The following is a 27,495-nucleotide window of genomic DNA, read 5'->3' on the forward strand; positions in this document are numbered from 1 at the left end:
AATAAAAGCAAAGCACATATGTATAAAACTTTCAAGTATTTCAGAAAGAAAAAAACATGAAATAGATAGTACACTCTTCCGCTAGGATTAAGAAGTATCCTTTAAGTCAGTGTCATAACCCTGTCCCTCCTGATTTTCTCTTTATCTCATTTTCATAGTTACCATTCGCAATGGGAAGAGTTGATCATTCTAGTGGTCTCATTGTTGCTTTAGAGTGGTTTCATTGTTGCTTTATCTGCCTTTTACATTAAGCAAATCTTGGTAGGATAATAGATGAAATGTTAGTTCAGGGTATATTCCCAGTACTGAGTCTTTATTTCTGAGTGATTAATACAGATGTGCTACCTGATAATATCTTATTCCCCCCCAAAATAAAAGAAATTTAGTTAGGAGGAGTTAGGGGAGGTGTTCGAAGTAATGAGGCATTTTTCTAGCAAGTATAAGGTCTTGAGTTCAAACCCCAGTACAAACAAATAAAAATCAGCTATTTGATATAAATTATGTTACAGTTTCAGCTGCTGGACACCTGCACTCAAATGGAAACTGCAAGATAAGTTTGCAGACAGAAAATTAGAATCATGTCCAGCTCCTGGTACACTTAGATAATAATCACATATTATAAATTAATATAGAATATATATTATTAACACATAATAACTCTCAGGGGGTTATTATAATATACAATACAGTGGCTGTAACTCATATCAAGACTTAACAACCCAGCCTCACATGGAAATGAACAATTCCCTTTACCTGATGTTTATTAGTGTAAGAGGCTAGAATGCCTACAGTATGACAGAAATATGCATTGGAATTACTCTGAGGAATACAAAAGGCAATAATATACAGTAGGTATAAGAAACTAATACGTTAATTTCAGTAACTTCCAGGAATAGAAAACTTTGAAATATGCTGGCCCAAGGAGAAAAGTCCATAATACTCTTATCTCTAATTAACCACCAGAAAACCAGAAATGGTGCTGCAGCTCAAAGTGTACTAGCCTTGAGCGACAAAGCTCAGAAACAGTGCCCAGGCCCAAGTTCAAACCCCACTACTGATGAAAATGTGTGTGTATGTGTGTGTGTGTGTACACGTACCAGGATCAATAACACAAAATCAAGAATGGTATAAACAAAGACACATTCTGTTGTCCTCTTCCAGAAGACAAAGGCCAATACATCTAAGTTTTGATATCGATGCATTTGACCCTACACTGGCTCCAGCCACAGGTACCCCTGTTGTAGGGGGACTAACCTACAGAGAAGGCATGTACATCAGTGAAGAAATACATAATACAGGTATGTAGCACTACCAGGTCTACAGCCTATTAATTACACACATGATTATGTTGATCTCTTGCTCTCTTGCCTACAAGAGTTTTTTTTTTTTGTGGCTACTGGGGTTTGAACTCTGCCTGGGCGCTGTCCCTGAGCTCTTCAGCTCAAGGCTACCGCCTTAACCCTTGAGCCAAGCCCCACTTCCCATTTTTTAGGGGTTAACTGAAGGTAAGAGTCTCAGGTCCTTTTGTGTGTGGGCTGACTTTGAACCTTGGTTCTCAGATCTCAGCCTCCTGAGTAGCTAGGATTACAGGCGTGAGCTACCACACCCAGCTTAAACAAATATAATATATATAAATATATATTATATATAATATAAATACATTTTTTTGCCAGTCCTGGACCTTGAATTCCGGGCCTGGCACTGTCCTTGGGCTTTCTCAAGGCTAGAGCTCTACCACTTGAGCCACAGCACCACTTCTGGCCTTTTCTATGTATATGTGGTACCGAGGAATCAAATCCAGGTCTTTGTGCATGCTAGGCAGACACTCTACTTCTAGGCCAAATTCCTGGCCCCTAAACAAATATTTTTTGACAAATATTTTTACAAGTATTTAGAGATATGTTTGGATCTGGATTGTAACAAAATATGCTAAGTAAGAAGTTTTGAAGCTAGGCACTGGCTGAGATTTGAGGATCACGGTTCAAAGCCAGCCTGGACACGAAATCCCCTGAGACTCACCTCCAATTAACGACCAGAAAAATGGGGAAGTGGTGCTGTAGCTCAAGTGGTAGAGTGCTAGCCTTGAGCTGAAGAGCTCAGGGACAGTACCCAGGCCAAGAATACATATCCCAAGACTGACAAAAAAAAGTTGCATTTTAGATATTTAATACAAGAAATAAGAAGAATCGACTACCATCATGTTTGTAATCTCAGCTACTTAGGAGGTGGAGACTGAAAGGACTGGCTTGAGACCTCCATCTCAGCTAATACTCCATATATGGTGGTATGTGCCTGTGGAGGCTGTAGGTAGGAGAATCATGGTCCAGGCTGGCCTAGGGCAAAAACATGAGACCTTACCTGAAAAAATTAAAGGAAGGACTAAATAGGCAGGAGGGACTCAAGTGGTAGAGTTCCTGCCAAGCAAACACTAGGCCCTAAGTTCAAACTACAGTATGCCAAAAATGAAAGAAAGCCAAGCTGATGCAGTTCCTCCTACCTGAACTAAGTTTTAAGTTGAAAATTTTAAGATGAAAGGCAAGGCCAAGTAACTTTACTTTTCACTCTAATGATGAGCTAGTTCTCTGGGAATTTGGAGTTAAAAAGCTGATCTCTTAGAGATACTATAAGTTGGACAATATCTTGGTCCTTTTATCTAGAATGTCTTGTACTACAGCTTTTTGTAAGGAGGATACAGTTGGATGAATTCTAGATTATCAAGAGGGGCTGCTGCCAAACATAGTGGCATTTGCTGTATACAGTCTCTCACTGGGAGCTGAAGTAGGAAGACAATGAGTTTGGAGCCAGAATGGGTAACAGGTAGTTCCTGTTTCAAGAAAAAAGGGAAAAAAATAGTTAACTGTCCCCCCAAACTCAGACTTCATTGAAAGCAGTTGCTAAAAGCTTCTGATTTTAAGGCTACTTTGTGACCTTTCATTCCAAAGTATAAACTACCACATGACAACTGCTTCAGTAACCATTTCATGAAACTAGGTATAGGAAGCAACATAGAGACTCCAAGATACAAAGGTCTACTACTGTTGAGAACCCTTCAGTAGTTGGACAGAAATGGGCACTGAACCTTGAAGCCTGCTAGAATATTAGACAAATGCTGCCAGACAGTAACAAGATAGTTATTCTTTTGATGGGAGCGCAGCCTAGTGGTAGAGTGCTTGCCTAGCATGCACGGAGCTTTGGGTTTGATTCCTTGGTACCACATCCCAGAAAAAGCCAGACGGTAGTGGTACAGTGCTACCCTTGAGAAAGTTCAAAGACAGTGCCCAAGACCCACAGTTCAAGCCCCAGGACTGGCAAAAAGTAGTCATTCCCAAACCCACAATCTTAGACATTGCTAGTAGTCTTTGGGTTAGTGGGCAGGGAAGTTCAGTTCTATTATCCTCAGTGACACCAGTCTGAGGACGGGCTAACAACTTCAGCACATAGAAATAGCAGTGTTTGTGCATTTCTTATGCTCTTCCTCCCTTTGCTACAACTGTTAATCTGCGGGGACTGAATATCTCCAGGGCTATGCTTTTAGCAGTTTAGTTTATATTGAGACAAGAATCTCTCGCTAACTTTGCCAGGGCTAGCCTCAAACTACAATCCTCTTTCCTCTACTTTCTGGGCAGCTAGAATTAGACATGTACTGCCTCCCTCAAGTTTCAATATTCAGTGATTGTCATGACACTGTCAACTAGATACATTAGAGCAGTTTGCTTTTCTTTTCATATATTTAGTTAATAGAAGGGTTACATTATATTCACCAGATACATTGATACCCTTTCTCATGTCTTGGTCCCCATTTTTCCCTCCCCCCACCCCAGTGCTTTTTTTTTTTTTTTTTTGCCAGTCCTGGGCTTGAGCTCAGAGCCTGAGCACTGTCCTTGGACTTTCTCAAAGCTAGAGCCTCAGCACCATTTCTGGCACCATTTTTCTATGTATGTGGTACCAAGGAATTGAACCTGGGTCTTCGTCCTGCAAGGCAAGCACTCTACCCTTAGGCCAAACTCCCAGCCCCTAACTTGTAGGTTGGTAGTAGTATGGAAACATAGGTATATTATCTGTAAGCCCTATGAATTACTCACTTTGGGACTGCTAAAGGTACACGTTTAAATAGTGGAAACTAAAAACACAATTTACTGGAGATATAAGTCAATGTTCAGGACATGATGGAATACTAAGGTAACATTCTTGGTCACTAAAGTTTTACATGGTGTAGTCAACTATGCATTGCTAAGACTACAGAACACACAAAATGTGGATGTAATCTAATAGCCATCCTGAACATTCTCAGGTACTTGTGTTCTTGAATACTAGTTTTTCAGAAGACAACTGGAGTCCAAAGGGACATAAAAAAACACAAGTTGGGGACTAGAAGTTTGCACTCTATAATTCTAGCTACTCAAGAGGCTAAAATCTAGAGGACGAAATATGAAGCTAAGTAAGGCAAAAAAGGTGACATTCCATCTCCAAAATGAAGAGCAGGGTTGGAAGTATGGGTTGAGTGGTAGTGAGTGCCAAATGAGCAGGAAAACTGAACATGAGGCCCTAAGTTCAAATTCTAATACCACCGCAAATAAATATGTATATATGTATACATGTGTGTAGGTATATATGCATATATGTACACATGTATATGTGTGTGGGCATACCTATTTTTGTATATATCTATCTATCTATATATGTATATACGGTTGAATTTTCTGAACCAATGCCAAGTTACTTAGCCTGCTGGAAGACATGAGAAATGTGTTATATGAGCAATCTGCCCTCAGAACTTGGCATCAAAGGGTGAAAAGTTCGGGATGAGTATGTGGTATATACCTATGAACCTACCACTCGGGAGGCTAAGCTGGGAAGATCAAATTTTAGGTAACCTAGGCAAACCATCAAGATCCATCTCAAAACAGTAAGTTTCCAATACTGAAAACTCTTCAGGGCTACTGTTTCAAGGCATGTGGGGTGGTAACTTAAGAGCAACAACAGGACTGGATATGTAGTTCAGTGGAACAGGATGTGCTTAACACATGAAAACTGTTTAATTCCCAGCTTGTGGGGGTTAAAGGGAATCAGATACAGCATCAAAAAGCCTGACAGGTATGAGTGTTATGTTAGATGGGCAGGGAGAGATGTTTCATTATTTTGCAAGTTTCTTCCAGTCCTATTCTAGTATACTAGTGGTTTAACTTAGACTCATTACCACAAGATGAGATACAAAGGGCCATCTGACAGTTATACATTGTAAACTGACTGGGTATTAGCATTCTCATGGAAAGTAGCAGCCAGGAAATTTCTGAGGTTTTCATACCTTGTTCTTCCAGGATTGCTGTCGGCACTGGATCTGGTTGAAGTCAATCCTTGGCTGGCTGCTTCAGAGGAAGAAGCAAAGGCTACAGCTAGCCTGGCAGTGGACGTAATTGCTTCAAGTTTTGGTCAGACAAGGGAAGGAGGGCACATTGTCTACGACCAACTTCCTACTCCTAGTTCACCAGATGAATCAGAAAATAAAGAATGTGTGAGGATTTAGGAAATATTGTGCACTGACACATTTTACAATGGGCATTCCAGAAGTGTAATTTAAGGAGACATGTTAAACAGCTGTCTGGGTTAATATTGCCTTAATGCTAATACCTGTGCATTTTCAAATTGTAAAATTTCTCCTCTCCAATTTGGTGACCAATACTATTACTGTAAATGTATTTGGTTTTTTGAAGTTCACAAGGCATTAATGTTACACTATGTAAATTTGAAGACATAAAACAGAATTTATTACCTTGGTATTCCACAGTGATCTTGTTGTTCCTTCACATTTACTGGTTTTGTCACCCTCCCTCCTCCCAATGTGGCTACACAGTACATCTTTGAATGGTTAGCCCAAAGCAGCAGTATGCTTATTTCCATATTCCTGACACCATTCACAGGGTCAAGGTTCTGGTCCACAAACACTCCCCAACAGAAAGTTCAATGCTTTCGAAAGAATTTGTAATAAATCAGGCCTCCCAGGATGGCTATCTCCAACAAGATGACAATGGAAAGCAGCAGCTTGTTGGTTGTCACTCTACAAAGTAAAACAGTATGCAGTAGTCAGTAGTCTGAACAACCTCATTTCTTGCTGTTCTTAATACTTAGGGTTTTACTTAGAACTAAGACTTGAGTATTGTGAAAGTTTTGTCACACAGCTACTTAGCAAGTATTTTAGCCCTAACTTAGGGTAACAATGATGACCTCACAGGACAATAAACACCAAAGCATAAAACCTGTTTGTCTTTGAAGTCTGCGATCATCTGGTAATAGTAAGATACCCCAGTTAGATTGGGAGAACAGTATGAAGCAGGCCCTTCAGTGTCAAGTCAAAATCAAGCTCATGGATGGGTTCTACATACAGGATGAGGAACTGCATTATAGGTTCTATTTTTTCAATTTCTTGTAAACTTTTTCCACTTTATCTTTTTGTGTTCCATCACAAACATACAAAGAATCCATTTTTCACACCAGATTTCTCCCTATTCCACAACAGGGAAAAGCATGTACATTACTCACTTGCACCAATTTCATCAATGGTTTTGTTAGCATTTGAGGGTTTTGTTTTTTTTGTTTTTGCCAGTCCTGGGGCTCAAACTCAGAGCCTGGGCTCTGTCCCTGAGCCTCTCACTTGAGCCACAGAACCACTTCTGGATTTTTTCTGTTTATGTGGTACTGGGGAATCCACCCAAGGTTTCATTCATGCTAGTCAAGCACTACCACTGAGCCACATTCCCAGCCCTTGAATATTTTTTTTTTTTTGCTGTTGCTGTTGTCAAAGTGTACTTATTAACAAGATGAGGATTATCAGAAAAAGGGTCTGACTCCCATAAAGGCCAAGTAGAGCCAAAAGCAAGCACTAAGTAATAGCAGTGAAAAACTACTCTAAGGTTTTAGTTGTATTTCAAGGAATATGAAGGTCTATTCCTATATGTACACATACATATCCCAGGATAATTCCTTCACTGAAACTATACAAAACCAGCCAGCACGCTGTGGCTCACACCTATAATTCTGGCTACTCAGGAGGCTGAGATCTAAGGATTTCAGTTCAAAGCCCCAGGCACTGAAGAATGTGAGACTCTCCAATTAATCACTAGAAAACAGGAAGTGGGGCTGTGGCTTAGAGGTAGGGCAGTAGCCTTGAGCTGAAGAGCTCAGGGACAGCACCCAGCCCCAGGGTTCAAACTCCATGAGCCACCAAAGAAAACCCCCCAAAAAACAAACCAAAAAAAAATTATACTCTGCTTTACTGGGTAGTCATAGTGTAGTGGAACCATGTAGTATCAGCACATAGTGAGTTACAAAGATCTTTTCAGTTAAAAGACATTGAGTTAGAAATTAAAATTTTTAAAACTTACTTTCTGGACATTGAACGAAGAATCTTTCGACTCTTGCTCAAATTTTCATTTGTGTTTACCAACTGAGAAGAGAAAATAACAATTATTCCCAATTCTCTAAAAACTATTGTATAGAATTTAAACATCCCTAAATTAACAGCGAGCACCAATTTAAATAATGGCCTTTGAGCGCAAATAGAAGACTCTGGTAAGAACAAGCTGCTTCGGAACTCATCAAGGAGGATGAGAATCACTATGTATCAGGCTGGTGTGGCAGGGGTAGACTGAGACTAGGCTAAAATAGTAGGGCTTCACATGTTCCATGTCAGTGACTCTGAAGTAACTCCAGATTTGGATTTCATCTGCCAAATTCCCAAATTCCAGGACAGCTTCTTGAACTGGTGTTTGTTTAGGTAGGTAAGTATGTGTTACCATTTTTGCTCTCTTGGTTACTTTTTTCAGTAACCCTTTGAGGCAAAACATCTGTGAAAGGACTTTTCTCTTTGATCACTCATTTTTTTTTTTTTTGGGTCCATGCTACTTGAACTCTGGGTACTGTCCCCGAGCTCTTCAGCTCAAGGCTACCACTCTACCCCTTGAGCCACAGATCCACTTCCGGTTTTCTGGTCGTTAATTGGAGATAAGAGCAGAGCCAGGGCTGGCTTTCAGATCCACAGATCTCAGAATCCTGAGTAGTTAGGATTACAGGTGTGAGCCACTACATCCTGCAGAAATGTTATTTTTTGAGCTTCTTAGAGTAACAATAGGTTGGGGACCCCCAATACAATCTTCATTTGACAAGTATTAACTTTCTTCTCACAATGATCCCACTTTGGTAACAATAAAAGGTTATAGTCTAGGTTTGAGTTATAATTTATAAATTTGCCAGTTAATAAAGATGGTGTGGCTGCAATCTCATAAATGTTTCAAACAGGTTCCTTCAGTCTTTAAAATAAGAAAAAAAATGCCCTACCTTCAAACAATGTGTAAATCGCACCATTAAAATTACTTCTAAGGGGCCAGGAGTTTGGCCTAGTGGTAGAGTGCTTGCCTAGCATGCATGAAGACCCAGGTTTGAGTCCTCAGTACCACATATACATAGAAAAAGCCAGAAATGGTGTGGCTCAAGTGGTAGAGCTCTAGCCTTGAGAAAGCCCAAGAACAGTGCTCAGGCCCCGAGATTAAACCCCAGAACCGGCAAAAAAAGGAAAAAAAAATTCTAAGATACCTGGGAGTTTGGCCTAGTGGTAGAGTGCTTGCTTAGCATGCAGGAAGACCTGGGTTCGATTCCTCAGTACCACATACATAGAAAAAGCTGGAAGTGGTGCTATGGCTCAAGTGGTAGAGCTCTAGAGCCTTGAGAAAGCCCAAGGACAGTGTTCAGGCCCTGAGTTCAAGCCCCAGGACTGTGGATAAACAAAAGAAAAAAAGACAAAAGAAAAAGAATTGGGAGAAAATAACATCTTCTCAGATAAGTGAGTTAAAAAACTGAGAAAAGTAAACAATTTAAAACACAAAAGTCTTCTAACTTCCTGAATTCAAAACTGCATTGGTCGGGCATGAAGCCCTGGCTTCAGTTCCTCGGCACTACATAGCCAGAAGTGGCTCTATGGCTCAAGTGGCAGAGTGCTAGCCTTGAGCAAAATTTGTCGAGGACAGTGCCCAGACCCTGAATTCAAGCCCCAGGACTGGCAAAAACAAACAAAAAACTGCATTGATGTTTGGTCTCAGAATGTTATCCAAGTATAGTGTAAATCACTTTTCCCATTCCTGCCCTTCACCATCTTCCAAGACTTACTCTGTTCTTGGTACGTTCCAACTGCTCTCGTTGCTCTCCTAGCTCTTCTATGATTTCTGAGCCAATCTGATCAGTTTCTGTGGCAATCCGATGAGAACGCTCAATACTTTGGGTGGCCCTGTTCAGACTCTCAGTGCCTTGTAGAAGCAATGCCCTTTGAGACTGTAGCCGATTCTGACAGGAATACAGGAGGAAAAAGTTACTTTTTCCATTATAAATTCATTGTCAGCATGTTCTTTATGACCTTTGTGTAAAAAGGATACAGTAAGCAATAATTTGCATTATAGTTGCCCCTCTATCTCTGTAAGGAAATAGTTCTAGAAACCTCTCCCTTAGCATGCCCAAATCTACAGATGTTCATGTCTTTTATAAAATGACCTATTTAAATATCTATGTTCATCCTCTCACATATATTAATCTCTAGATTATTTTATACTTGTAAATATAATGCAATAAAACAATGTAAATGCTATTTAAATAGATGTTCAGTTAGTACAGAGGCAAATCAAAGATCTTTTGTGTGTGTGTGGTAGTGGTGGGGGGGTAATGGGGCATGAACTTGGCCTGGGTGCTGTCTCTGAGCTCTTCAGCTCAAGGTTACCACCCTACCCTGGAGCCAAGCCCACTTCCCAGTTTCTAGTGGTTAATTGGAGATAAGAGTCTCAGATCCTGGGCCGGGAGTTTGGCCTAGTGGTTAAAGTGCTTGCCTAGCATGCATGAAGATCCGGGTTGATTCCTCAGTACCACATACATAGAAAAAAGCCAGAAGTGGTGCTGAGGCTCAAGTGGTAGAGCTCTAGCCTTGAGAAAATCCAAGGACAGTACTCGGGCCCTGAGCTCAAGCTCAGGACTGGCAAAAAAAAAAAAAAGAGTCTCAGGTCCTTTTGTACCTGCTGGCTTTGAACCTTGATCCTCAGATCTCAGCCTCTTGAGTAGCTAGGATTACAAGTGTGAGCCACTCACTCAGCTTAAAAATCTTTGTGATGATGGGGCCGGGAGTTTGGCCTAGTGGTTAAAGTGCTTGCCTAGCATGCATGAAGACCCGGGTTAGATTCCTCGGTATCACATATATATAAAAAAGCCGGAAGTGGTGCTGAGGCTCAAGTGGTAGAGCTCTAGCCTTGAGAAAGTCCAAGGCCAGTGTTCAGGCCCTGAGCTCAAGCCCAGGACTGGCAAAAAAAAAAAAAAATCTTTGTGATGGACCTGATATATTGGATATATTTGAATTTGGTTATCTGAAATTGGATAGGGAACGGGGGGGGGGGGGGGGGGGGACGACAAGATAAGGGGTGGGGGAGGGGGGAAGGGAAATGGGGACCATGACATGTGAAAGGGTATCAATGTGTGGGAATTAATGCACCATTTATCTGGCAAATATCATGTAACCCTTCTATTAATTACAATAAAAAATATATTAAAAAAAATCTTTGTGATGGAAGCCCACTGAACACTCAGAGTTCTATTTGATGTTAATTCAAATAGATCTGTGAAATCTCTTGCAAGAGAATAAAGGAGGCAAGTAAAGCTTGTTAAAAATAGACATTGTAAAAGCAGGCTGCTTCTAAATTATGTGCTGAAAAAGAATAGTTTAGGGCCAGGAATGGGGTCTAATGGTATAGAGCTTGCCTGACACGCACAAAACCCTGGGTTTGATTCCTCGGTATCAGGTATCAGATACGAAGAAAAAGCCAGAAGTGGCAATGTAGTAGAACACTAGCCTCGAGCAATAAATAAATAAATAAATAAACTTGCAATTGACACTCCATAAAGGCACCACAAATTTTTTTTTTTTTTTTGCCAGTCCTGGGTTTGAGCTCAGGGTCTCAGCATTGTCATTGGACTTTCTCAAGGCTAGAGCTCTACCACTTGCGCCTTAGCACCACTTCTGCCTTTTTTTTCTATATATGTGGTACCTAGGAATTGAACCCGGGTCTTCGTGCATGCTAGGCAAGCACTCTACCCCTAGGCCAAACTCCTGGCCCCACAAACTATTCTTTATTATTATTATTATTTTGGCCAGTCCTGGGGCTTGAACTCAGGGCCTGAGCACTGTCCTTGGACACTTTTTGCTCAAGGCTACCACCCTGCCACTTGAGCCACAGCACCACTTCCAGCTTTTTCTGAGTGTGTTGCACTCAGGGCTTTGTGGATGCTAGGCAAGCACTCTATCACAAGGTTATGCTTCCAGCCCTGTCGACTGCACTTTTAAGACTTCTAGAACCATATGGAAGAGATGACACCAAGACGCATTGCACCAATACCCTGACATTTTGAACTGAAACCCTTCTGTACAACTGTTTAAAGATAATAAAAGATAAATTTATGGAAAATATAAATGAGACCTTATTCAAAAAACAAAACAAAACACCAAAGAAGATGCTAATAAAGTACAAGATACTAATGAAGGTCACATACTAAAGAAGGACCTGAAATCCCTGGCAAAAAATAAAACAATGCACACAGCTTTCAACTTTGGTAGTTCTACAAGCAAATCATCTAATCTCTGTAGCCCTCAAAAAAAGAATTCTCTGGAAGTTCCCATATGTCTGGTCTTGGACGCTCCCACTCAGGCACCACACATAGACTATTCTTCTTTTATTATTTTTTGCAAGTCCTAAGGCTTGAACTCAGGACCTGGTACTGTCCTTTGGCTTTTTTTTGCTCAAGGCTAGTGCTCTACTATAGGGCCACTTCCACTTTTTTCTGTGTACGTGGTATCAAGGACTCAAACCCAAGTTTTTATATGTTAGGCAAGCTCTATACCATTAGACCCTATACCCAGCCCTAAACTATTCTTTTCAGCACATAAATTATTTTGAAGCAGGTTGCTTTTACATTGTCTGTGGCTTTTTTTTTTTTTTTTTTGTGGGTCTTGGGGCTCGAACTTGGCCTGGGCCCTGTCCCCGAACTCTTCAGCTCAAGGCTACCGCCCTATCCTTAAGCCAAGCCCCACTTCACATTTTCTAGAGGTTAGTTGGAAATAAGAGTCTCAGGTTCTTTGGTGCCGGGCTGTCTTTGAACCTTGACCCTCAGATATCAGCCTCCTGAGTAGCTGGGATTACAGGCATGAGCCACTATGCCAGCTTACAATGTCTATTTTTAGCAAGCTCTACTTGCCTCTCTTAGTCTCTTATAAGAGATTTCACAGATGTATTTGAATTACATCATTCACAAATGATTGTGATTTTTTTTTGGTAGGTCATGGGGCTTGAACTCTGGGCCTGGGCGCTGTCCCTGAGTTTTTCAGCTCCAAGTTACTGCCCTACCCCTTGAGCCACATTCCCACTTCCTGTTTTTTAGAGATTAACTGGAGATAAGAGTCTTAAGTTCTAAGCCAGTGCTCAAGTTCTAAGCCAGTGCAGTGGTTCAAAGCCAGCCTGGGCACAAAAGGGCCTGAGACTTTTATCTCCAATTAACCTCTAGAAAATGGGAAGTGGAGCTTGGCTCAAGGGTAGAGCTGTAGCCTTGAGCTGAAGAGCTCAGGGACAGTGCCCAGGCCCAGGGGTAGTGCAGTAGTCCTGAGCTAAAGAGCTCAGGGATAGCACTCAGGCCTTGTTCAAGCCCCATGATCCACCTAAAAAGAGTCTCAAGTTCTTTAGTACCTGGACTCACTTAGAACCTTGATCCTCAAATCTCAGCCTCCCGAGTAGTTAGGATTACAAGCATGAGCCACCACGCTGGGCTTATGATTGTGATTGTTTTGACATCACAGCATCACTCTACTATCATTCTGTGTGTTTTAAAAACTGGGGCCGGGAGTTTAGCCTATTGGTAGAGTGCTTGCCCCACATGCACGAAGAACCATGTACCACATACATAGAAAAAAGCCGGAAGTGGTGCTGAGGCTCAAGTGGTAGAACTCCAGCCTTGAGAAAGTCCAAGGACAGTGCTCAGGCTCTGAGCTCAAGCTCAGACTGGCAAAAAAAAAAAAAAAAAAAAAAAAAAAAAAAAAAAAAAGGGTAGCAATGATTGGGTGAATATCATGTAACCCTTCTGTTAATTACAATAATAATAAAAAAAAACTATAACTTTTGTGCCCAGAGGAGCGGTCCCCCCAAAGAAAACCACCAAGATAGAGGCGTCCGAAATGCAAAAGCAAGGTTTATTGTGGGATACAAGCCAAGCAGGGAACTCATCTGCAGGCACTCGGCAGCGAGGCTGGGAGGAATCATGGATCGGGGTTTACACAGCCTTTTTAAAGGCAAAAATCACACCTATCAGGTGGTCAAGTGAGATAAGATTTAGGGAGCTTCCCAGGCTGGGGGAAACTGATGGAAAGTTCTCACACCAGCTGGGTCCCATTCAACTGTCAGAGAGTAGTTTTATATTTTTCCTGTTTGTACTGAAGGGGGTGGGTCTGGGGGGGTTTGCTACATTCCCCCCTGCTGTTTGTTCCATAGGAGCCAACCCTGGCTCCTAGTCTACTAAGTCTATGAAATCATTTTAATCCTCTAGTTCCTGTCTCCACCTCCGTAAACCTTCCCTAACCTTAGCCTCCTCACCGAGATGGCACAGAGGCCCTTCTGCTGTAGAAATAATAAATCTAGCCCTCTACTGTTTTGCATAACTACTTCAGCCAGAGAACTAATCAAATCTCCCTTGACAGGAGAGCTCCACCATATGTGCCTGGTGGACTCACATCCCCAGCTAGCACAGTCTGTCTTGGGGATCGGAAGTGGGCTGGGCAGACATAGAAGCGGTGAGCTTGGGTCCTATCCCAGGGATTCCAAAGTTCTCCTGCCAGGTCTGGTTCTAAGGGAAATATAGATTGCCATTAACTAGCTCTAGAATTTGTCTTTCTCCCTTTTTTGTAAGACAATTCTTTCCAGATCCTCCCTTATCCATAAACTATTCTTCTGCTTTCTCAATTCCTTTCCAAAGGTTTTCTTATTTATTTATTTTTGTAATTTTTTTTTTTTTTTGCCAGTTCTGGGCTTGAGCTCAGAGCCTGAGCACTGTCCTTGGACTTTCTCAAGGCTAGAGCTCTACCACTTGAGCCGCAGCACCACTTTCAGCTTTTTTCTATGTATGTGGTACTGAGGAATCGAACCCGAGTCTTCGTGCATGCTAGGCAAGCACTCCACCACTAGACCAAACTCCCGGCCGTCCAAAGGTTTTCTTTACTAAACTTTATCTCTCTTCTCTACTTTGCTTTTGCCCTCATTCACATTTAGCACCTCTTACGTCCAAGCTGTTTAGCACTGGATGGAAAATTACCTTCACCCATCCAGAGTTACCATCTGTAAAAACCTAGGGGACTTTGAACTTAGCACAGATAGAATGTCCCACCACCAAGGGCTTTACAGGGTGGTGATGGAATGAGGCAGCACAGGATTTGTAGCAGCAGCTTCATCTCTCAGCAGCTCCAATGGAATGTCACACCTCTTGCTGGGTTGCCTGCAAATTTCTGCACAGACTGGTTAGAGAAGCTTACCCTAAGGCCTGACTATGGTGAAGTCTCCCAACAATTTCCTGGTTGCTTTTACTCATTTTTGCAGGCTGGCACCCCATTGGTTTTTAGGACAGTATAGGGTTGAGATTATCCTGTCTCACTTTCCAAAAATGACTCTGGTCCCTTCATCTAAGGGGGTTGATGGGCGAAGATTCATCTTCTATAACTTCTTCAGGCTGACTCAGGGGCATTGTCTCTATACTTAGTGAAGGACCCTAAAAACTTAGCCTATTTTACCAAGGGGTTGCCAGGATTACATTTTAGGAGTCAGTGTAGGCCTAAACAGATCAACAGGGACACAGCCTCAGGTCCACAAACTTTCCTGAATTTTCAAATTTTGCTCAGCTAGAGCTTTGAGCAAACATGGGGTTCAGGATTGTAAACTACCCACTATTACAGATGACTGACAAATTCCTGCCCAGTAGACATGGACATTAGTAAGGCATGCTTACAAACTATTTTATGACCTCTTGGCTCTTGATTAATTTTGAATGGCCAAGCACAAGTGACTCTCAGATCTGACACCACCTCTGCCATCCAAGCAGTGGCTTACTGCATCTGGATGTTTTATTTCTTTTGTCCCAGTAGTGTCTCACTCTGGTACCCACACGAGTCTTCTGAGTATCTCTATTCCACCTCTTTTTCTGGGTTTGGAATTGACTTCCCCTTGGGCACCAAGAAGCATTCAGCTCAGAAGTCATTGAACTTCTAAAGTTAGAGAAGGGATTTCCAAATGAAACTCATCCACTCTGGCGATCCCATCTTCATTTGTTTACACATTGATTTGGTGAAGTCAAAATCCCCAACCGTTCCTTGTTCATGATTTAAAGCAAATACATTGTTTAAAGCTTCTTCTGAAGTTAAAGGCCTACTGGCTTGAACTGCACTCAGATTTGCTTTAGGATAATAAGGAACCATCACATAAGCCATTGGATCAGACTTACACAAAAACAGGAATGTCAATGGCAGTAACCCAGACTCCTCCTTAGCTTCTCTGTAAGCTCTGTGATAAGCGGCTGCTCTCTGAACCTTAACTTCCGTATCAACATCCACAGAATAGCCCTTTAAAAGAACTGGCTTCCCACTGACTTCAGAGCATACTACAGGGAGCTTGCTACTAAGTACCTTCATGGGCTCACCAACAAGATCTTATTCCAGGCTTGTAGTAGACCACCAGAGTCCATGTCAGTTGAGCTTTCAAGCCTTTCAGCGTCTTCTTAATGGACAGCAAGTGATCCACACTGGGTTATTTATTCTGACATTTAAACTCAACACTGTCCTTATACTTGGATTGTAGTGTGACAATGAGCCTTTCCTCTAAACAGATCTTCTTCAACTGTTCAGTTAGAGATAACTCAAGTGTTTTCTGAGATGTCATCAATATAATCAATTTTGTCTTGAGAAGTCAATGATTTTTCCAAAGAAAGATCAAAAACCTTTAGAATGCTCTGGAACCATGGTACAAGATGCTGCAGAGAGGCATCTGTTTCCTAACACTAGTGAACTCTTTTCCTTTACTTCCAGAATCTGTTCTACCGAGCCATTCTTTCAATATTTCCACTTCAGCTGCCAGATTTTTTCAAATCCATAGTAGCTGCTTTCTCTTGCTGTAGCTCCTGAGCAGTCTGTTCAACTTTTTTCCAGACTAACATTAGATCCTAAATTAAAGTTACCAACAGCCAAACTTTCCTTTGGAAATTCACTTGACTTCCTGAATTATTCTCATCCTGCAAGTCAAGAGGCAGCCTCCCATTTAAATGCCCCTTTGGCCTGCTGAAGTTTGACTGGTTGGATCGGTGCCCCCACAAGGGAATAGTATTCTTGAGATTCCTGAGAGTAAGATGACTAGGGTCTGATTTCTTTTCCTCACAGACTTGAGAGCTGGAAGGAAGTTTGCATTTTTCTGCAAATCCTTTCTTAGCTATTTCTTCCCCAATATCCACACTATCATACTCAGCCTGAGCAATGACTGTTACTGCATCTTCATAGGTTGCTTTCACTAGCACTCTGATGCCAAATTAGACACCACAGTCTCATAGGGACTCTACTTTGCCCGGGCTGACTCAAAACTGCAGCTTTCAGATCAATGAGTCCTTTATAAGGCCACGTTACTCCAATTAGAAGCAACAAGGTGGTCATCATAGAAATAGTCTCTAAGCATGATCTTACCTGGAATTTGGTAAGGGCCAAAATTACATCTAAATGAGGATTTGCTGTTCTCTGGGCCACCTGGAAATTACTATACAAGAGCAAGCTGAGGCCAGGAGTTTGGCCTAGTAGTAGAGTGCTTGCCTAGCATGCACAAAGGCCCAGGTTTGATTCCTCGGTACCACATACATACAAAAAAGCCAGAGTGGTGCTGAGGCTCAAGTGGTAGAGCTCTAGCCTTGAGAAAGTCCAAGGACAGTGCTCAGGCCCTGAGCTCAAGCCCAGAACTGGCAAAAAAAAAAAACAAAAAAAACAACAACAACAAAAAAAAAAACCCAAAAAACAAGAGCAAGCTGAAATAGCAATTAAGCAATCATTTTGGTAGTCCTAATTTTAAACAAGCATTTAGGACAACTTCACTTTCAAATTTTGTTCAGAAAACCATTTCTAATGTTCTTTAAAACTTTTACTGATATTTGCTTAAACATTTAATACTTTAGCCTTTTTTTTTTTTTTGCCAGTCCTGGGCTTGAGCTCAGGGCCTGAGCACTGTCCTTGGACTTTCTCAAGGCTAGAGCTTTACCACTTGAGCCTCAGCACCACTTCCGGCTTTTTCTTTGTATGTATGTGGTACCAAGGAATTGAACCCGGGTCTTTGTGCATGCTAGGCAAGCACTTTAACCACTAGGCCAAACTCCCAGCCCAATACTTTAGCCTTTATCAGCATTTGAAAAACTCTTAAGGGCCCAAGGCATTCCCTTTTGCCTCTAGACCTTCATTTAGACGAGGCATTTTTTTTTCTGCAGTTTAGGTTACTGCCTAGAACTCCTACAATAGCTTAAACTCAATAAGTTTTTCCTTAATGCAAGAACTACAAACATCAGTGCACCAGAAGTCCAGACTTAGTTCCCTTTTTTTCTAAAATACATCCAATTGCAACCCAGTAGCATGAAACCAAATCATAAAGAGATAAACCTTTAAATATTTCTCTTAAAAACCCTTTCCCCAATGTAATACATTTTAGAGGGCAATTTAAGAAATACTAATTACATCACCTACATTTTACCATCAGATTTCCAGTGTCAGTCTGCAAGGAAAAAGGATGAGATGGTCTACTCGGTCCATCTGAGCAGGTTTAGATGACCGGTCTTCGTGCCAGCTTATCTTTTTTCACCATGCGTGGACCCTCCCTTAGGGCCTTTTCCACCATGGGAACCCAGAGCTGCACCTTTGCCAGTCTACCTCTTACACAGGACTATCCCAAGTTTTCCCGTCCTTTCTCCTAGCATTTGATTACAACAGGCAAAGTTTCTGACATTGATAAACAATTTCACATTTAAATTTCTAAAACTTTAACTCAAGGAAATAAATTCCAAATTCCCTAATGTTTCTGGGCTAAACAAGTAGAAAAATTCTATTAACCAGTTCCTCTTTAAAATAATGCAATGAACATGTTCCCTCACACCCATTCACATACACATTCATACTCAAAGATACTCAAAGATCTTAAAGGGCGCAAAATTAATATCAGCTGTACATTTTCCAGAAGTTCAAAGTCCCTTAACCGACCAAAAAAAAAAAGAAAGAATTAAAAACTTATGTGGGGGCCCCCTCTTTGCATACAGCCCCTTTCCAAATGGAGAGTTTCTTCTTGCTTTCTTTGTGGCTTTCACTTTCAAATAAACTTACTCTATTTACCTTAAAACAAATCAACAACAATAACAACAAAAATCCTAACTAGGGTTGGAGGCATGGCTCAGGTTGTTGAGTGCTAGCCAATGAACAAAAACAAGTCTCAGATATAGAGTCTTAGACAAAAGAATAAATAGCCTAACTGAATCTAGGTGCCAGTGGCTCATACCTATAATCTTAGGTACTCAGAAGACTGAGATTTGAGAATTGCTGTTGAAAGCTAGCACAGGCAGCTCATACTCCAGACTGTCTCCAATTAACCAACAAAAGAACTGTACTAAGAGGTATAGCTCAAGTGACCACCAGCTCTGAGTAAGAAAGCTAAAAGGACCGAGAGAATAGCCTAGTAGTAGAGTGCTTGCCTAGCATGCACGAAGACCCGGGTTCGATTACTTGGTACCACATACTTAGACAAATCCAGAAATGGTGCTGAAGCTCAAGTGGTAGAATTCTAGCCTTGAGAAAAATCCAAGGACAGTGCTCAGGCCCTGAGCTTAAGCCCAGGACTGGCAAAAAGAAAAAAAAAAAAAGAAAACATCAGAGCCAGGAGTTTGGCCTAGTAGCAGAGTGCTTGCCTAGCATGCATGAAGACCCAGGTTCGATTCCTAGTTACCACGTACATAGAAAAAAAGCCAGAAGTGGGGCTGAGGCTCAAGTGGTAGAGCTCTAGCCTTGAGAAAGTCCAAGGACAGTGCTCAGGCTCTGAGCTCAAGCCCAGGACTGGCAAAAAAAAAAAAACAAAAACAACCACATCAGAAACACACTTACCATATGTTCATTTTCTAAGGCATATGTGCCATACTTCATGTCTCCTCGGCCTCCAGGTGTGGCTGTCAAAGGGGTAGTCCTTACTTCCCGATGGAGTTTGGCAAGGTCCTTCCGGTAGTTTCGTAGCTTCGACATCATGGGGTTACGGAAAGATAGGGGTGCATACCGTAGTTCTTCCTCCATCTCTGCCAGCTAGGAAGACAGAAAATAATGAGTAGGTGGCTTGGTCCTCTTCTCTCTTACCTGTAGATCTGTCTAGTTAGAACTCAAAATCACACTACCCCAAATAGCACTTTTATTTGCCTAAGATGGACAGAGTAAAAATTTTTATTTTGCTAAGTTCAGAGAAAATATATAAATATCAAACAAACCAGTAGTGGCAAGATTTAAAAAATACTACTAAGATGTTAACTAGAAGAAAGATTTGCTATAAAGCTGGTATCAAGGATCTTCCCAGCTGTATACTGGTATTCGGAAGTGTCCTGTACATCATGGGGAGATGATTTCCAGTCTAGTGATTCTGGACCGTTCTTCTGGTCATGAAGAAGGAGAAAAAAGATACAGGTAAGCTTGAGCCCTCAGAATTTCTGTGGGATAACTGGGAGGTTGGTCTTCAACCAGAAGAAAGTTCTTTGACATAAAAACAAATTTTCTGGGCCAGGAGCATAGTCTAGTGGTAGAGTGCTTGCCTAGCATGCACGGAGCCCTGGGTTTTGTGTACCATATACACAGAAAAAGCCAGAAATGGCACTGTGGCTCAAGTGGCAGAATGTTAGCTTGGAGCAAAAAGTGTCCAATGACAGTGCCCAGGCTGAGACTAGAAAAAAAAAGAAATTTTCTCTTTGTTATTATTGTAACAAAATTTAGGGAAAACTATTTTGGCAAAATATTATTAAGGACTTGGATTTTTTTTTTCTGAAGCTAGAGTATAAAAAGGAACTAGCATGCTTCCTTCCAATAGAGCATAATTTTCCCTCACAAAGAAAAGCCATAGATTGTGCTGCATGCTTTGGCTTACACCTATAATCTCAGCTACTCAGTGGACTGAGATCAGAAGTACAGTTTAAGGCAAAACTTGGGCAGAGAGTTCATGAGACTCTATCTCAACAGAACAGCTGTTATCCCAGCTACAAAAATTACAAATAGGAATGATCACCAACTAGGCTGGTCCAATCAAAAAGGGAAATCCTATTTCAAAAATAACCAAAGCAAACTCCTCTATACATTGCCTCTACAAGAAAAATTTAAAAATTAAAAAAATAAGTTTCCCAATAAAAAACATAATAATGATAACCAAAGCAGCTGGGTGGTGGCTCACACCTGTAATCCTAGCTACTCAGGTGGCTGAGATCTGAGGATCAAGGTTCAAAGCCAGCCCAGACACAAAAAGACTTGAAATTCTTTTCTCCAATTAACTTCTAGAAAGGAGAAGTGGGGCTTGGCTAAAGGGTAAGGTGGTAGCTTGAGCTGTAGAGCTCAGGAACGGTGCCCAGGCCCAGGGGTAGGGCAGTAGCCTTGAGATGAAGAACTCAGGGACAGGCCCAGGTCATATTCAAGCCTCAAGACCCACTAAATAAATAAATAAACAAACCAATCAATCAATCAATCAATAACCAAAGTGGTGGGGTGAGGCTCATAACCTAGCTACTCAGGAGGCTGAGATCTGAGGATCTCGGTTCAAAGCCAGCCCAGCCTGGGGAACTAAGGACCCTAAAGACTGTGAAACTCTTATCTCCAATTAACCACTAGAAAACCAGAAGTGGCATTGAGGCTCAAGAGGTAGGGCAGTAGCCTTGGGCTGAAGAACTCAGGGATAATGCCCAAGCCCAGAGTCTAAGCCCCACAGCTGACAAGAAAATAAATAAATAACCAACCAAAGCAAAATGAGCTACAGGTATAGCAAGTGTCAGAGTAGTAAGTGCCAGACTCTGAATTTAAACCAAAATATACATTTTTAAAAAGAAAGAATAAGGGGCTGGGAGTTTGGCCTAGTGGTAGAGTGCTTGCCTAGCATGCACTAAGACCCGGGTTCGATTCCTCAGTACCACATACATAGAAAAAAAAAAAGCCAGAAATGGTGCTGAGGCTCAAGTGGTAGAGCTCTAACCTTGAGAAAATCCAAGGATAGTGCTCAGGCCCTAAGCTCAAGCCCAGGACTGGCAAAAAAAAAAAAAAAAAAAAAAAAAAAAGAAAGAAAGAAAGAAAGAAAGAAAGAATAAAAAAAAGAGAAAAGCAGGGTGGTGCTGGTGGGTTACTCTTATAATCCTAGCTACTAAGAAGGCTGAGGTCGGATGACCCTGGTTTAAAGCCAGCCGGGCAGGAAAGTGTATGACTCTTTCTTATCTCTAACCAGGAGAAAACTGGAAGTAGAAAGCTGTGGCTCACAGTTGCTCACTAGCTTTGAGCAAAAAGAGCTCAGGGACAGTGCCCAGACCTAGTTCAAACCCCACCATCAACAAAATAAATAAAGAGCAACCATTTTTCTGAAATCAGTAGAAATCAGAAATTAACAACTGATTCCAACAAGGCAGTAACGACTATAATAACTCTCTGATTTATAAATGTCATAGCCAAGGAACTAACTCTAGCTACTATGTTGCTCTTTAAAACAAAGAGGAATATGGAAATATTCCATATTCCAGCTTGTAAGAAATTTAAAAAGTATACTCCAGTAAAGTTATGAAAATGCCCTTTTTACTAATATGTGGGCTATATTATATTTTGCAAGAGTCTTCAAATTTCACATTTCTATTTATCAACCCTTCTCAACAACCATCTCACTTAATAATAGTCAAAATCAAGATAAATAGATGGAAATAGGTAATCTGTAATCAAGTCATAACATTAATTGTGGAAAGGACTAATATCGAGTAGAAGAAATAAGAATTTGCTTTCTGTTCTCACCGTTTCATTTGCTTCCTGCTGCTTTTCATCAAAATCTCTGATTAACTTCTTCTTCTCTTCTAGAAAAGAGTATGTTTTAAACATTTATTTCTACTACCACAAATCTGTAAAAGCCACTCCTTATTAACTCCCATTAATTTCTTGTGGGGATAGTAGTTCTTAATCGTCTCTAAGAGGCACTTATAAATGTGTAAGAACTCATAATGACAAAAAAAATTGACATTCAGTAACAAGAAAGTAGGTATATTCATGCTTGAGACATTCCTACAGAACAATTATTAGGTCAAAAGCCAACAGCTTTCCTATGAAACATTTCAAGTTTAACTATTCTCAATCTTTTCACCCTCCCTACACTAAAAGTCCCAAATAAATTTATCAATAAGAATGGTAACCGGTTCTCTGTTCCCACCTCCCCTTCCACAGAGAAACATTTCTTTTTTTTTTTTTATTTTTTTTATTGTAATTAGTAAAAGGGTTACATGATATTTGCCAGATAGAAGGTGCATTAATTCACATACATTGATACCCTTTCACATGTCTTGGTACCCATTTCCCTCCCCCCCCCACACGAGAAACATTTCTTCTATAGGTACTTTGGGGGGGGAGGAGTATTTTGAGATAGAATATCACTAGTTGATAGGACACCATACTATAAATATTCAACCAAGTGGATGACCTTTTATTGGGATTTGTATATCATCCCAAGAATGACTAATCTCGGCTACATACTACTAAAATAATCTCTAGAGGCCGGGAGTTTGGCCTAGTGGTTAAAGTGCTTGCCTAGCATGCATGAAGACCTGGGTTCGATTCCTCGGTACCACATACATAGAAAAAAGCCAGAAGTGGTGCTGAGGCGCAAGTGGTAGAGCTCTAGCCTTGAAAAAGTCCAAGGACAGGGCTCAGGCCCTGAGCTCAAGCCCAGGACTGGCAAAATAATAATAATAATAATAATCTCTAGAAATAACAAGTTTACCAGGATCATAAAAATGAGTTTCATGGAGCCAAGTGCGGTGGTTCACACCTGTAATCCTAGCTACTCAGGAGGCTGAGATCTGAGGATTGTGGTTCAAAGCCAGCTGGGGCATTAAAGTCCATGGGACTCTTCTCTCCAATTAACCACCAGAAAATCGGAAGTGGGGCTATGGCTCAAGGGGTAGGGTGGTAACCTTGAGCTGAAGAATTTAGGGGACAATGCCCAGGCACAGAGTTCAAGTCTCATGAACAACCCCCCCGCCCCTCAAAAAGTTCCAGAGTTTGGCCTAGTAGGAGAGTGCTTGCCTAGCATGCACAAAGACCTAGGTTTGATTCCTCTGTACCACATACATAGAAAAAAAAGCCGGAAGTGGTGCCATGGCTCAAGTGATACAGGAAAGCCTAAGGATAATGCTCAGGCCCTGAGTCCTAGCCCCAGTACTGGCAAAAAAAAAAAAAAGGTTCATGGGCCTGGCAATATGACTTAGTGGTAGAGTGCTTGCCTAGCATACATGTGGCCCTAGGTTCGATTTCTCAGTACCACATAAACAGAAAATGCTGTCGGTCAAGTGGTAGAGTGCTAGCCTTGAGCAAAAGATGCTCAGGGACAGTGCCCATACCCAGAGTTCAAGCCCCAGGACTGGCAAAAAAAAAAAAGTTCATTTGGTTTTGGCGCCCCACTATGGCACTTCTATGAACTACAGCCTCTACCTGTAGACTAAAAGCATCAGTCTTCTAAATCCATTTCCTCCCTTATAAACTGAATCATAATACTACTAACTTCAGCATCTGAAGCTGAGAAACATCTTCAGATTATACAGAACCAAGACTAGAAATGCTACAGTGCTTAATATAAGTACTATTAAGTAGGTTACTAATTATCATATGTGTTGCTATGTCACATATTAATCTGTCACAGCCACAAAACTTCCTAAAATAGCTATCCTTCAAATGTGGAACTGGGCATAGGCTTTACTGCAGAGGAAGAAAGCTATTTTCATATTAGTAGGTCTACACATTAAAAAGTAATGATGCTAGGTGCCAGTGGCTCATGCCAGTAAACCTAGCTACTCAGGAGGCTGAGATCTGAGGACTGAGGTTCAGAGCAGGCCCTGTAATAACATCCATGAAACTCTTATCTCCAATTAACTTCCAGAAAACTGGAATAGCACTGTGGCTTAAAGTGTTATAGCAACAGGGCCGGGAATTTGGCCTAGTGGTTAAAGTGCTTGCCTAGCATGCATGAAGACCTGGGTTCGATTCCTGGGTACCACATACATAGAAAAAAGCTGGAAGTGGTGCTGAGGCTCAAGTGGTAGAGCTCTAGCCTTGAGAAAGTCCAAGGACAGTGCTCAAGCCCTGAACTCAAGCCCAGGACAGGCAAAAAAAAAAAAAAAATTGTTATAGCAATAGTCTTGAGCAAAAGAGCTCAAGAGTCAGTAACCAGTCCCTGAGTTCAAGCCCCACAACTGAACAAAAAAACAAAAGTAATGCAATGAGAAAACATGGAATTACTTTTCAGTTTCGATACTCAGAGCCTTTAGCATAGCTCTGTTCTAGCATTGATTTAGATGCTAAGAATACAAAATAAACAAAATGTTGAATTTACATTCCAGATTTCAAACTTGAGCTACCATTAGAAATCCCCTGCAGGGTTATAAAAAACAAACTGTCAAAACAGTTTGAATCAGCATGTCTGGGACTGGCTTAAGAATTAGCATTCTAACTAGTTCCCAAACAGTGCTGAAGCTGTTGTTTCAGGGACCACACTACTTGTAAACTATTGATTTAATGGAAGGAAGTCAAACAATACACTGTAATATCATAATACAAAGTGCTGAGTATGTCAGAAAATATGTGCTCTGGAAGAAAATGTAGCTCAAAAAGTGAGTATAAAAATATCTATTATTGTTCATTTAAGTGACATACCAAACCTCCCATGTCTTCATAACAATAACTAGTAGCACTTACTGTAGGTCCCAGTATCCCATGGGCTTCGTGAACATTATTTCATTTACTCCCCCAAAAATCCCTGTGAAGTCACAGGCCATAATTTATTTCCACTTTCCAATTTGGTTAATGACTTAACATGATCATATTTAGCTATCAAATGATAGATTTCATCCAGGCAGTCCAGCTTGAGAGTTTTTTGCTTTTAAGCTTTACTATTCTGTCTTTCAATTCACATTAACATGTTCTCCATAAATGCTATTTTTGTTGTGTTTCTGGTCCTAGGGCTTTGAACTCAGGGCCTGGGCACTGTCCCTGATCTTTTTTGCTCAAGGCCAGTGCTCTACCACTTGACTCACAAGTCTCCTCTCAGCTTTTTGGTAGTTAATTGGAGATAAATGTCAATAGACTTTCTTGCCCTGGTTGGCTCAGATCTCAGCCTTTTGAGTAGCTAGGCTTATGGACAAGAGCCACTTGGCACTTGGCTCATAAATGTTGTTGTTGTTGTTGTGTGTGTGTGTGTGTGTGTGTGTGTGTGGCAGTGACAGCAGAGGGATAGAAGGGTGTCCTGCGGCTTGAGTGTGTGTGTGTGGCAGTGACAGCAGAGGGATAGGAGGGTGTCCTGCGGCTTGAGTGTGTGTGTGTGGCAGTGACAGCAGACGGATAGGAGGGTGTCCTGCGGCTTGAGTGTGTGTGTGTGTGTGTGGCAGTGACAGCAGACGGATAGGAGGGTGTCCTGCGGCTTGAGCTCAGGGCCTAGGCGCTGTTCCTAAGGGTTTGTACTCAACTCGATTCCTCTATTGCTTGAACCACAGCTCCACTTTTTTTTTTTTTTTGGTATTTAGAGAAAAGTCTCGCAGACTTTCCTGCTCGGGATGACTTTGAACCATAATCCTCAGCCTCTCAGCCTCCTGAGTAGCTAAGATTACAAATGCTATTGTTAATGGTAAAAGAAACATTTTTGTCAGGCTAGAATGAAACGCGTTATGATCTCTAGCCCCAGGTTCTCAGCGTGGGGAAACGCAAGCAAATCCTCATCCTATCGAGATATGTCAGCACAGATTTATGAACATCCTATCCTACTTTAGCGATGGTTGGGGCGAGGATAGGAAGAAACTGGGACCCAGGATATGGGGCTGGCGGGGGAGAACCTAGGGAGACGACCTGCTGACGGACGTCCACCCTTACGCACGTGCCCAGCCCATTCCGAGTGGCTGCGGGAGCCCCCGTGCCCCGGGGGCGAGGGGCGTGTCTGTCCGTGTGTGTGTGGGATAAGGGTGAGGGCGTGGGTGTACCCCAGCTCTTCCCCGCACCCGGCGAGGGGCCGTGGGTTCGCCCCGCCCCGTCCTCACCAGTTCCGGCCGTCCCCAGCAGCCGCTCAGGCACCGCTCGCAGGTCTTCATGGAGGCCACGGAAGATCTCGTGCAGCTTCTCGAAGTGCTCCGAGGAGGCGGCGGAGGTGGCCATGGTGCAGGCCGCGGTGGAGCGGCGGCCGTCGAGACGCCGGGCACGGGGCCCCCTCTTAGCCCAGCGGTCAGCCGCCCAGTCCCAAAGCCATTACCGCCGGCTCAGCGCCACCGCCGCCCGGACCCAGGCGCTTCCGGGACCGCGGCTGGGTCCTCGGAGCCGGGTCGCCCCCCCCCCCACGCCCTGCCCGTCCCCCTGAGGGCGCCAGGCGCGCACGCCTGAAGGGAGAAGGGCGGAGGGGAGGCGTCTCGGCCGCTGCTGGGGCAGCGGCGCCACAGGGGAAGGAGCGGCTGTCGGTTGTCGGGGAAATACCGGACCCGGGATACACAAGGCGCCTCCACGAGAGGGCCGGCAGGGACCGCGGGCCGGGCAGCTGGGCCGCCAGCTCCGACGCGGGCGAGGGCGCCCCGCCGCGGTGCACGCCGGGAGTTGTAGTGCGGTGGGGCGTGCCGACGCAGGGTATCCCGGCCAGGGCGGGTGGGTTCGGCTGCGCAGGGGCACGGAAGGTACCGGAGGGGCACTGGACGCCTTCGCGGCCAGCTTTGCCTTTCCCTGTCTAAGCATTCGCTTTCAGCCCTGGAAAATGGGCGGTCAAGTAAGTAGTCGGTGTGCAGCCCTTCCCCTCTCCCTCACCCCCGAATACTGGTTCCACGCTCCAGTGGCCCCGCTCGTCTAAAGCCGTGGCTGCCTTGCCCACTCCCCGCCACAGGTGTTTAGTGGAGATGGTGAGCTGCAGATTTACCCTTGGGTAGTTTATGATTTGGTGTGGTAGGCGGAGAAGCCCACGTGGTGGTGGCTCAGGCTTGTAATCTTTTTTTTTCCTCAGTCTTGGGCTTGGGCTCAGGGCCTGAGCACTGTCCTTGGACTTTCTCAAGGCTAGAGCTCTGCCACTTGAGCCTCAGCACCACTTCCGGCTTCTTCTATGTATGTGGTACCGAGGAATTGAAACCCGGACTTCTTGCATGCTAGGCAAGCACGCTACC

General features: G+C 42.6%; 2 protein-coding genes and 1 pseudogene across 2 annotated transcripts in view; 1 reads left to right on the forward strand and 2 right to left on the reverse strand.

Annotated features, from left to right (window-relative positions):
• Positions 1 to 5,777, forward strand: part of Arg2 (arginase 2) — a 31,092-nt gene extending 25,315 nt beyond the window's left edge. The window contains exons 7-8 of the mRNA XM_090344336.1: positions 1,162 to 1,298; positions 5,319 to 5,777. Coding sequence (XP_090200462.1) covers positions 1,162 to 1,298; positions 5,319 to 5,524 — 343 coding nt within the window. The 3' untranslated portion in view covers positions 5,525 to 5,777. The remainder of the gene's footprint in view (positions 1 to 1,161; positions 1,299 to 5,318) is intronic.
• Vti1b (vesicle transport through interaction with t-SNAREs 1B) lies at positions 5,739 to 26,661 on the reverse strand. Its single transcript, XM_090344337.1, has 6 exons — positions 26,398 to 26,661; positions 22,121 to 22,179; positions 19,217 to 19,408; positions 9,157 to 9,330; positions 7,380 to 7,441; positions 5,739 to 6,055 (listed from the first exon to the last, which is right to left on the reverse strand). Exons 1-6 carry the CDS (start codon positions 26,510 to 26,512, stop codon positions 5,959 to 5,961), a joined length of 699 nt encoding a protein of 232 aa, XP_090200463.1. The 5' UTR covers positions 26,513 to 26,661; the 3' UTR covers positions 5,739 to 5,958.
• LOC150054594 (serine/threonine-protein kinase 31 pseudogene) lies at positions 14,841 to 16,589 on the reverse strand (annotated as a pseudogene).
• Positions 26,662 to 27,495: the final 834 nt, after the last annotated feature.

Source organism: Megascapheus bottae, chromosome 14 (assembly GCF_031878675.1).
Source record: "Megascapheus bottae isolate mThoBot1 chromosome 14, mThoBot2.hap1, whole genome shotgun sequence".
NCBI classification, from domain to species: domain Eukaryota; kingdom Metazoa; phylum Chordata; class Mammalia; order Rodentia; family Geomyidae; genus Megascapheus; species Megascapheus bottae.

Excerpts from the sequence above, each read along its gene's own strand:
- Vti1b (XM_090344337.1), bottom strand. The coding sequence starts at position 26,512 with ATGGCCACCTCCGCCGCCTCCTCGGAGCACTTCGAGAAGCTGCACGAG. Across the intron at positions 22,180-26,397 it reads GCTGGGGACGGCCGGAACTG|AAGAGAAGAAGAAGTTAATC; the intron begins GTGAGGACGGGG and ends ACTCTTTTCTAG. Across the intron at positions 6,056-7,379 it reads CTTCGTTCAATGTCCAGAAA|AGTGACAACCAACAAGCTGC; the intron begins GTAAGTTTTAAA and ends TTTACTTTGTAG.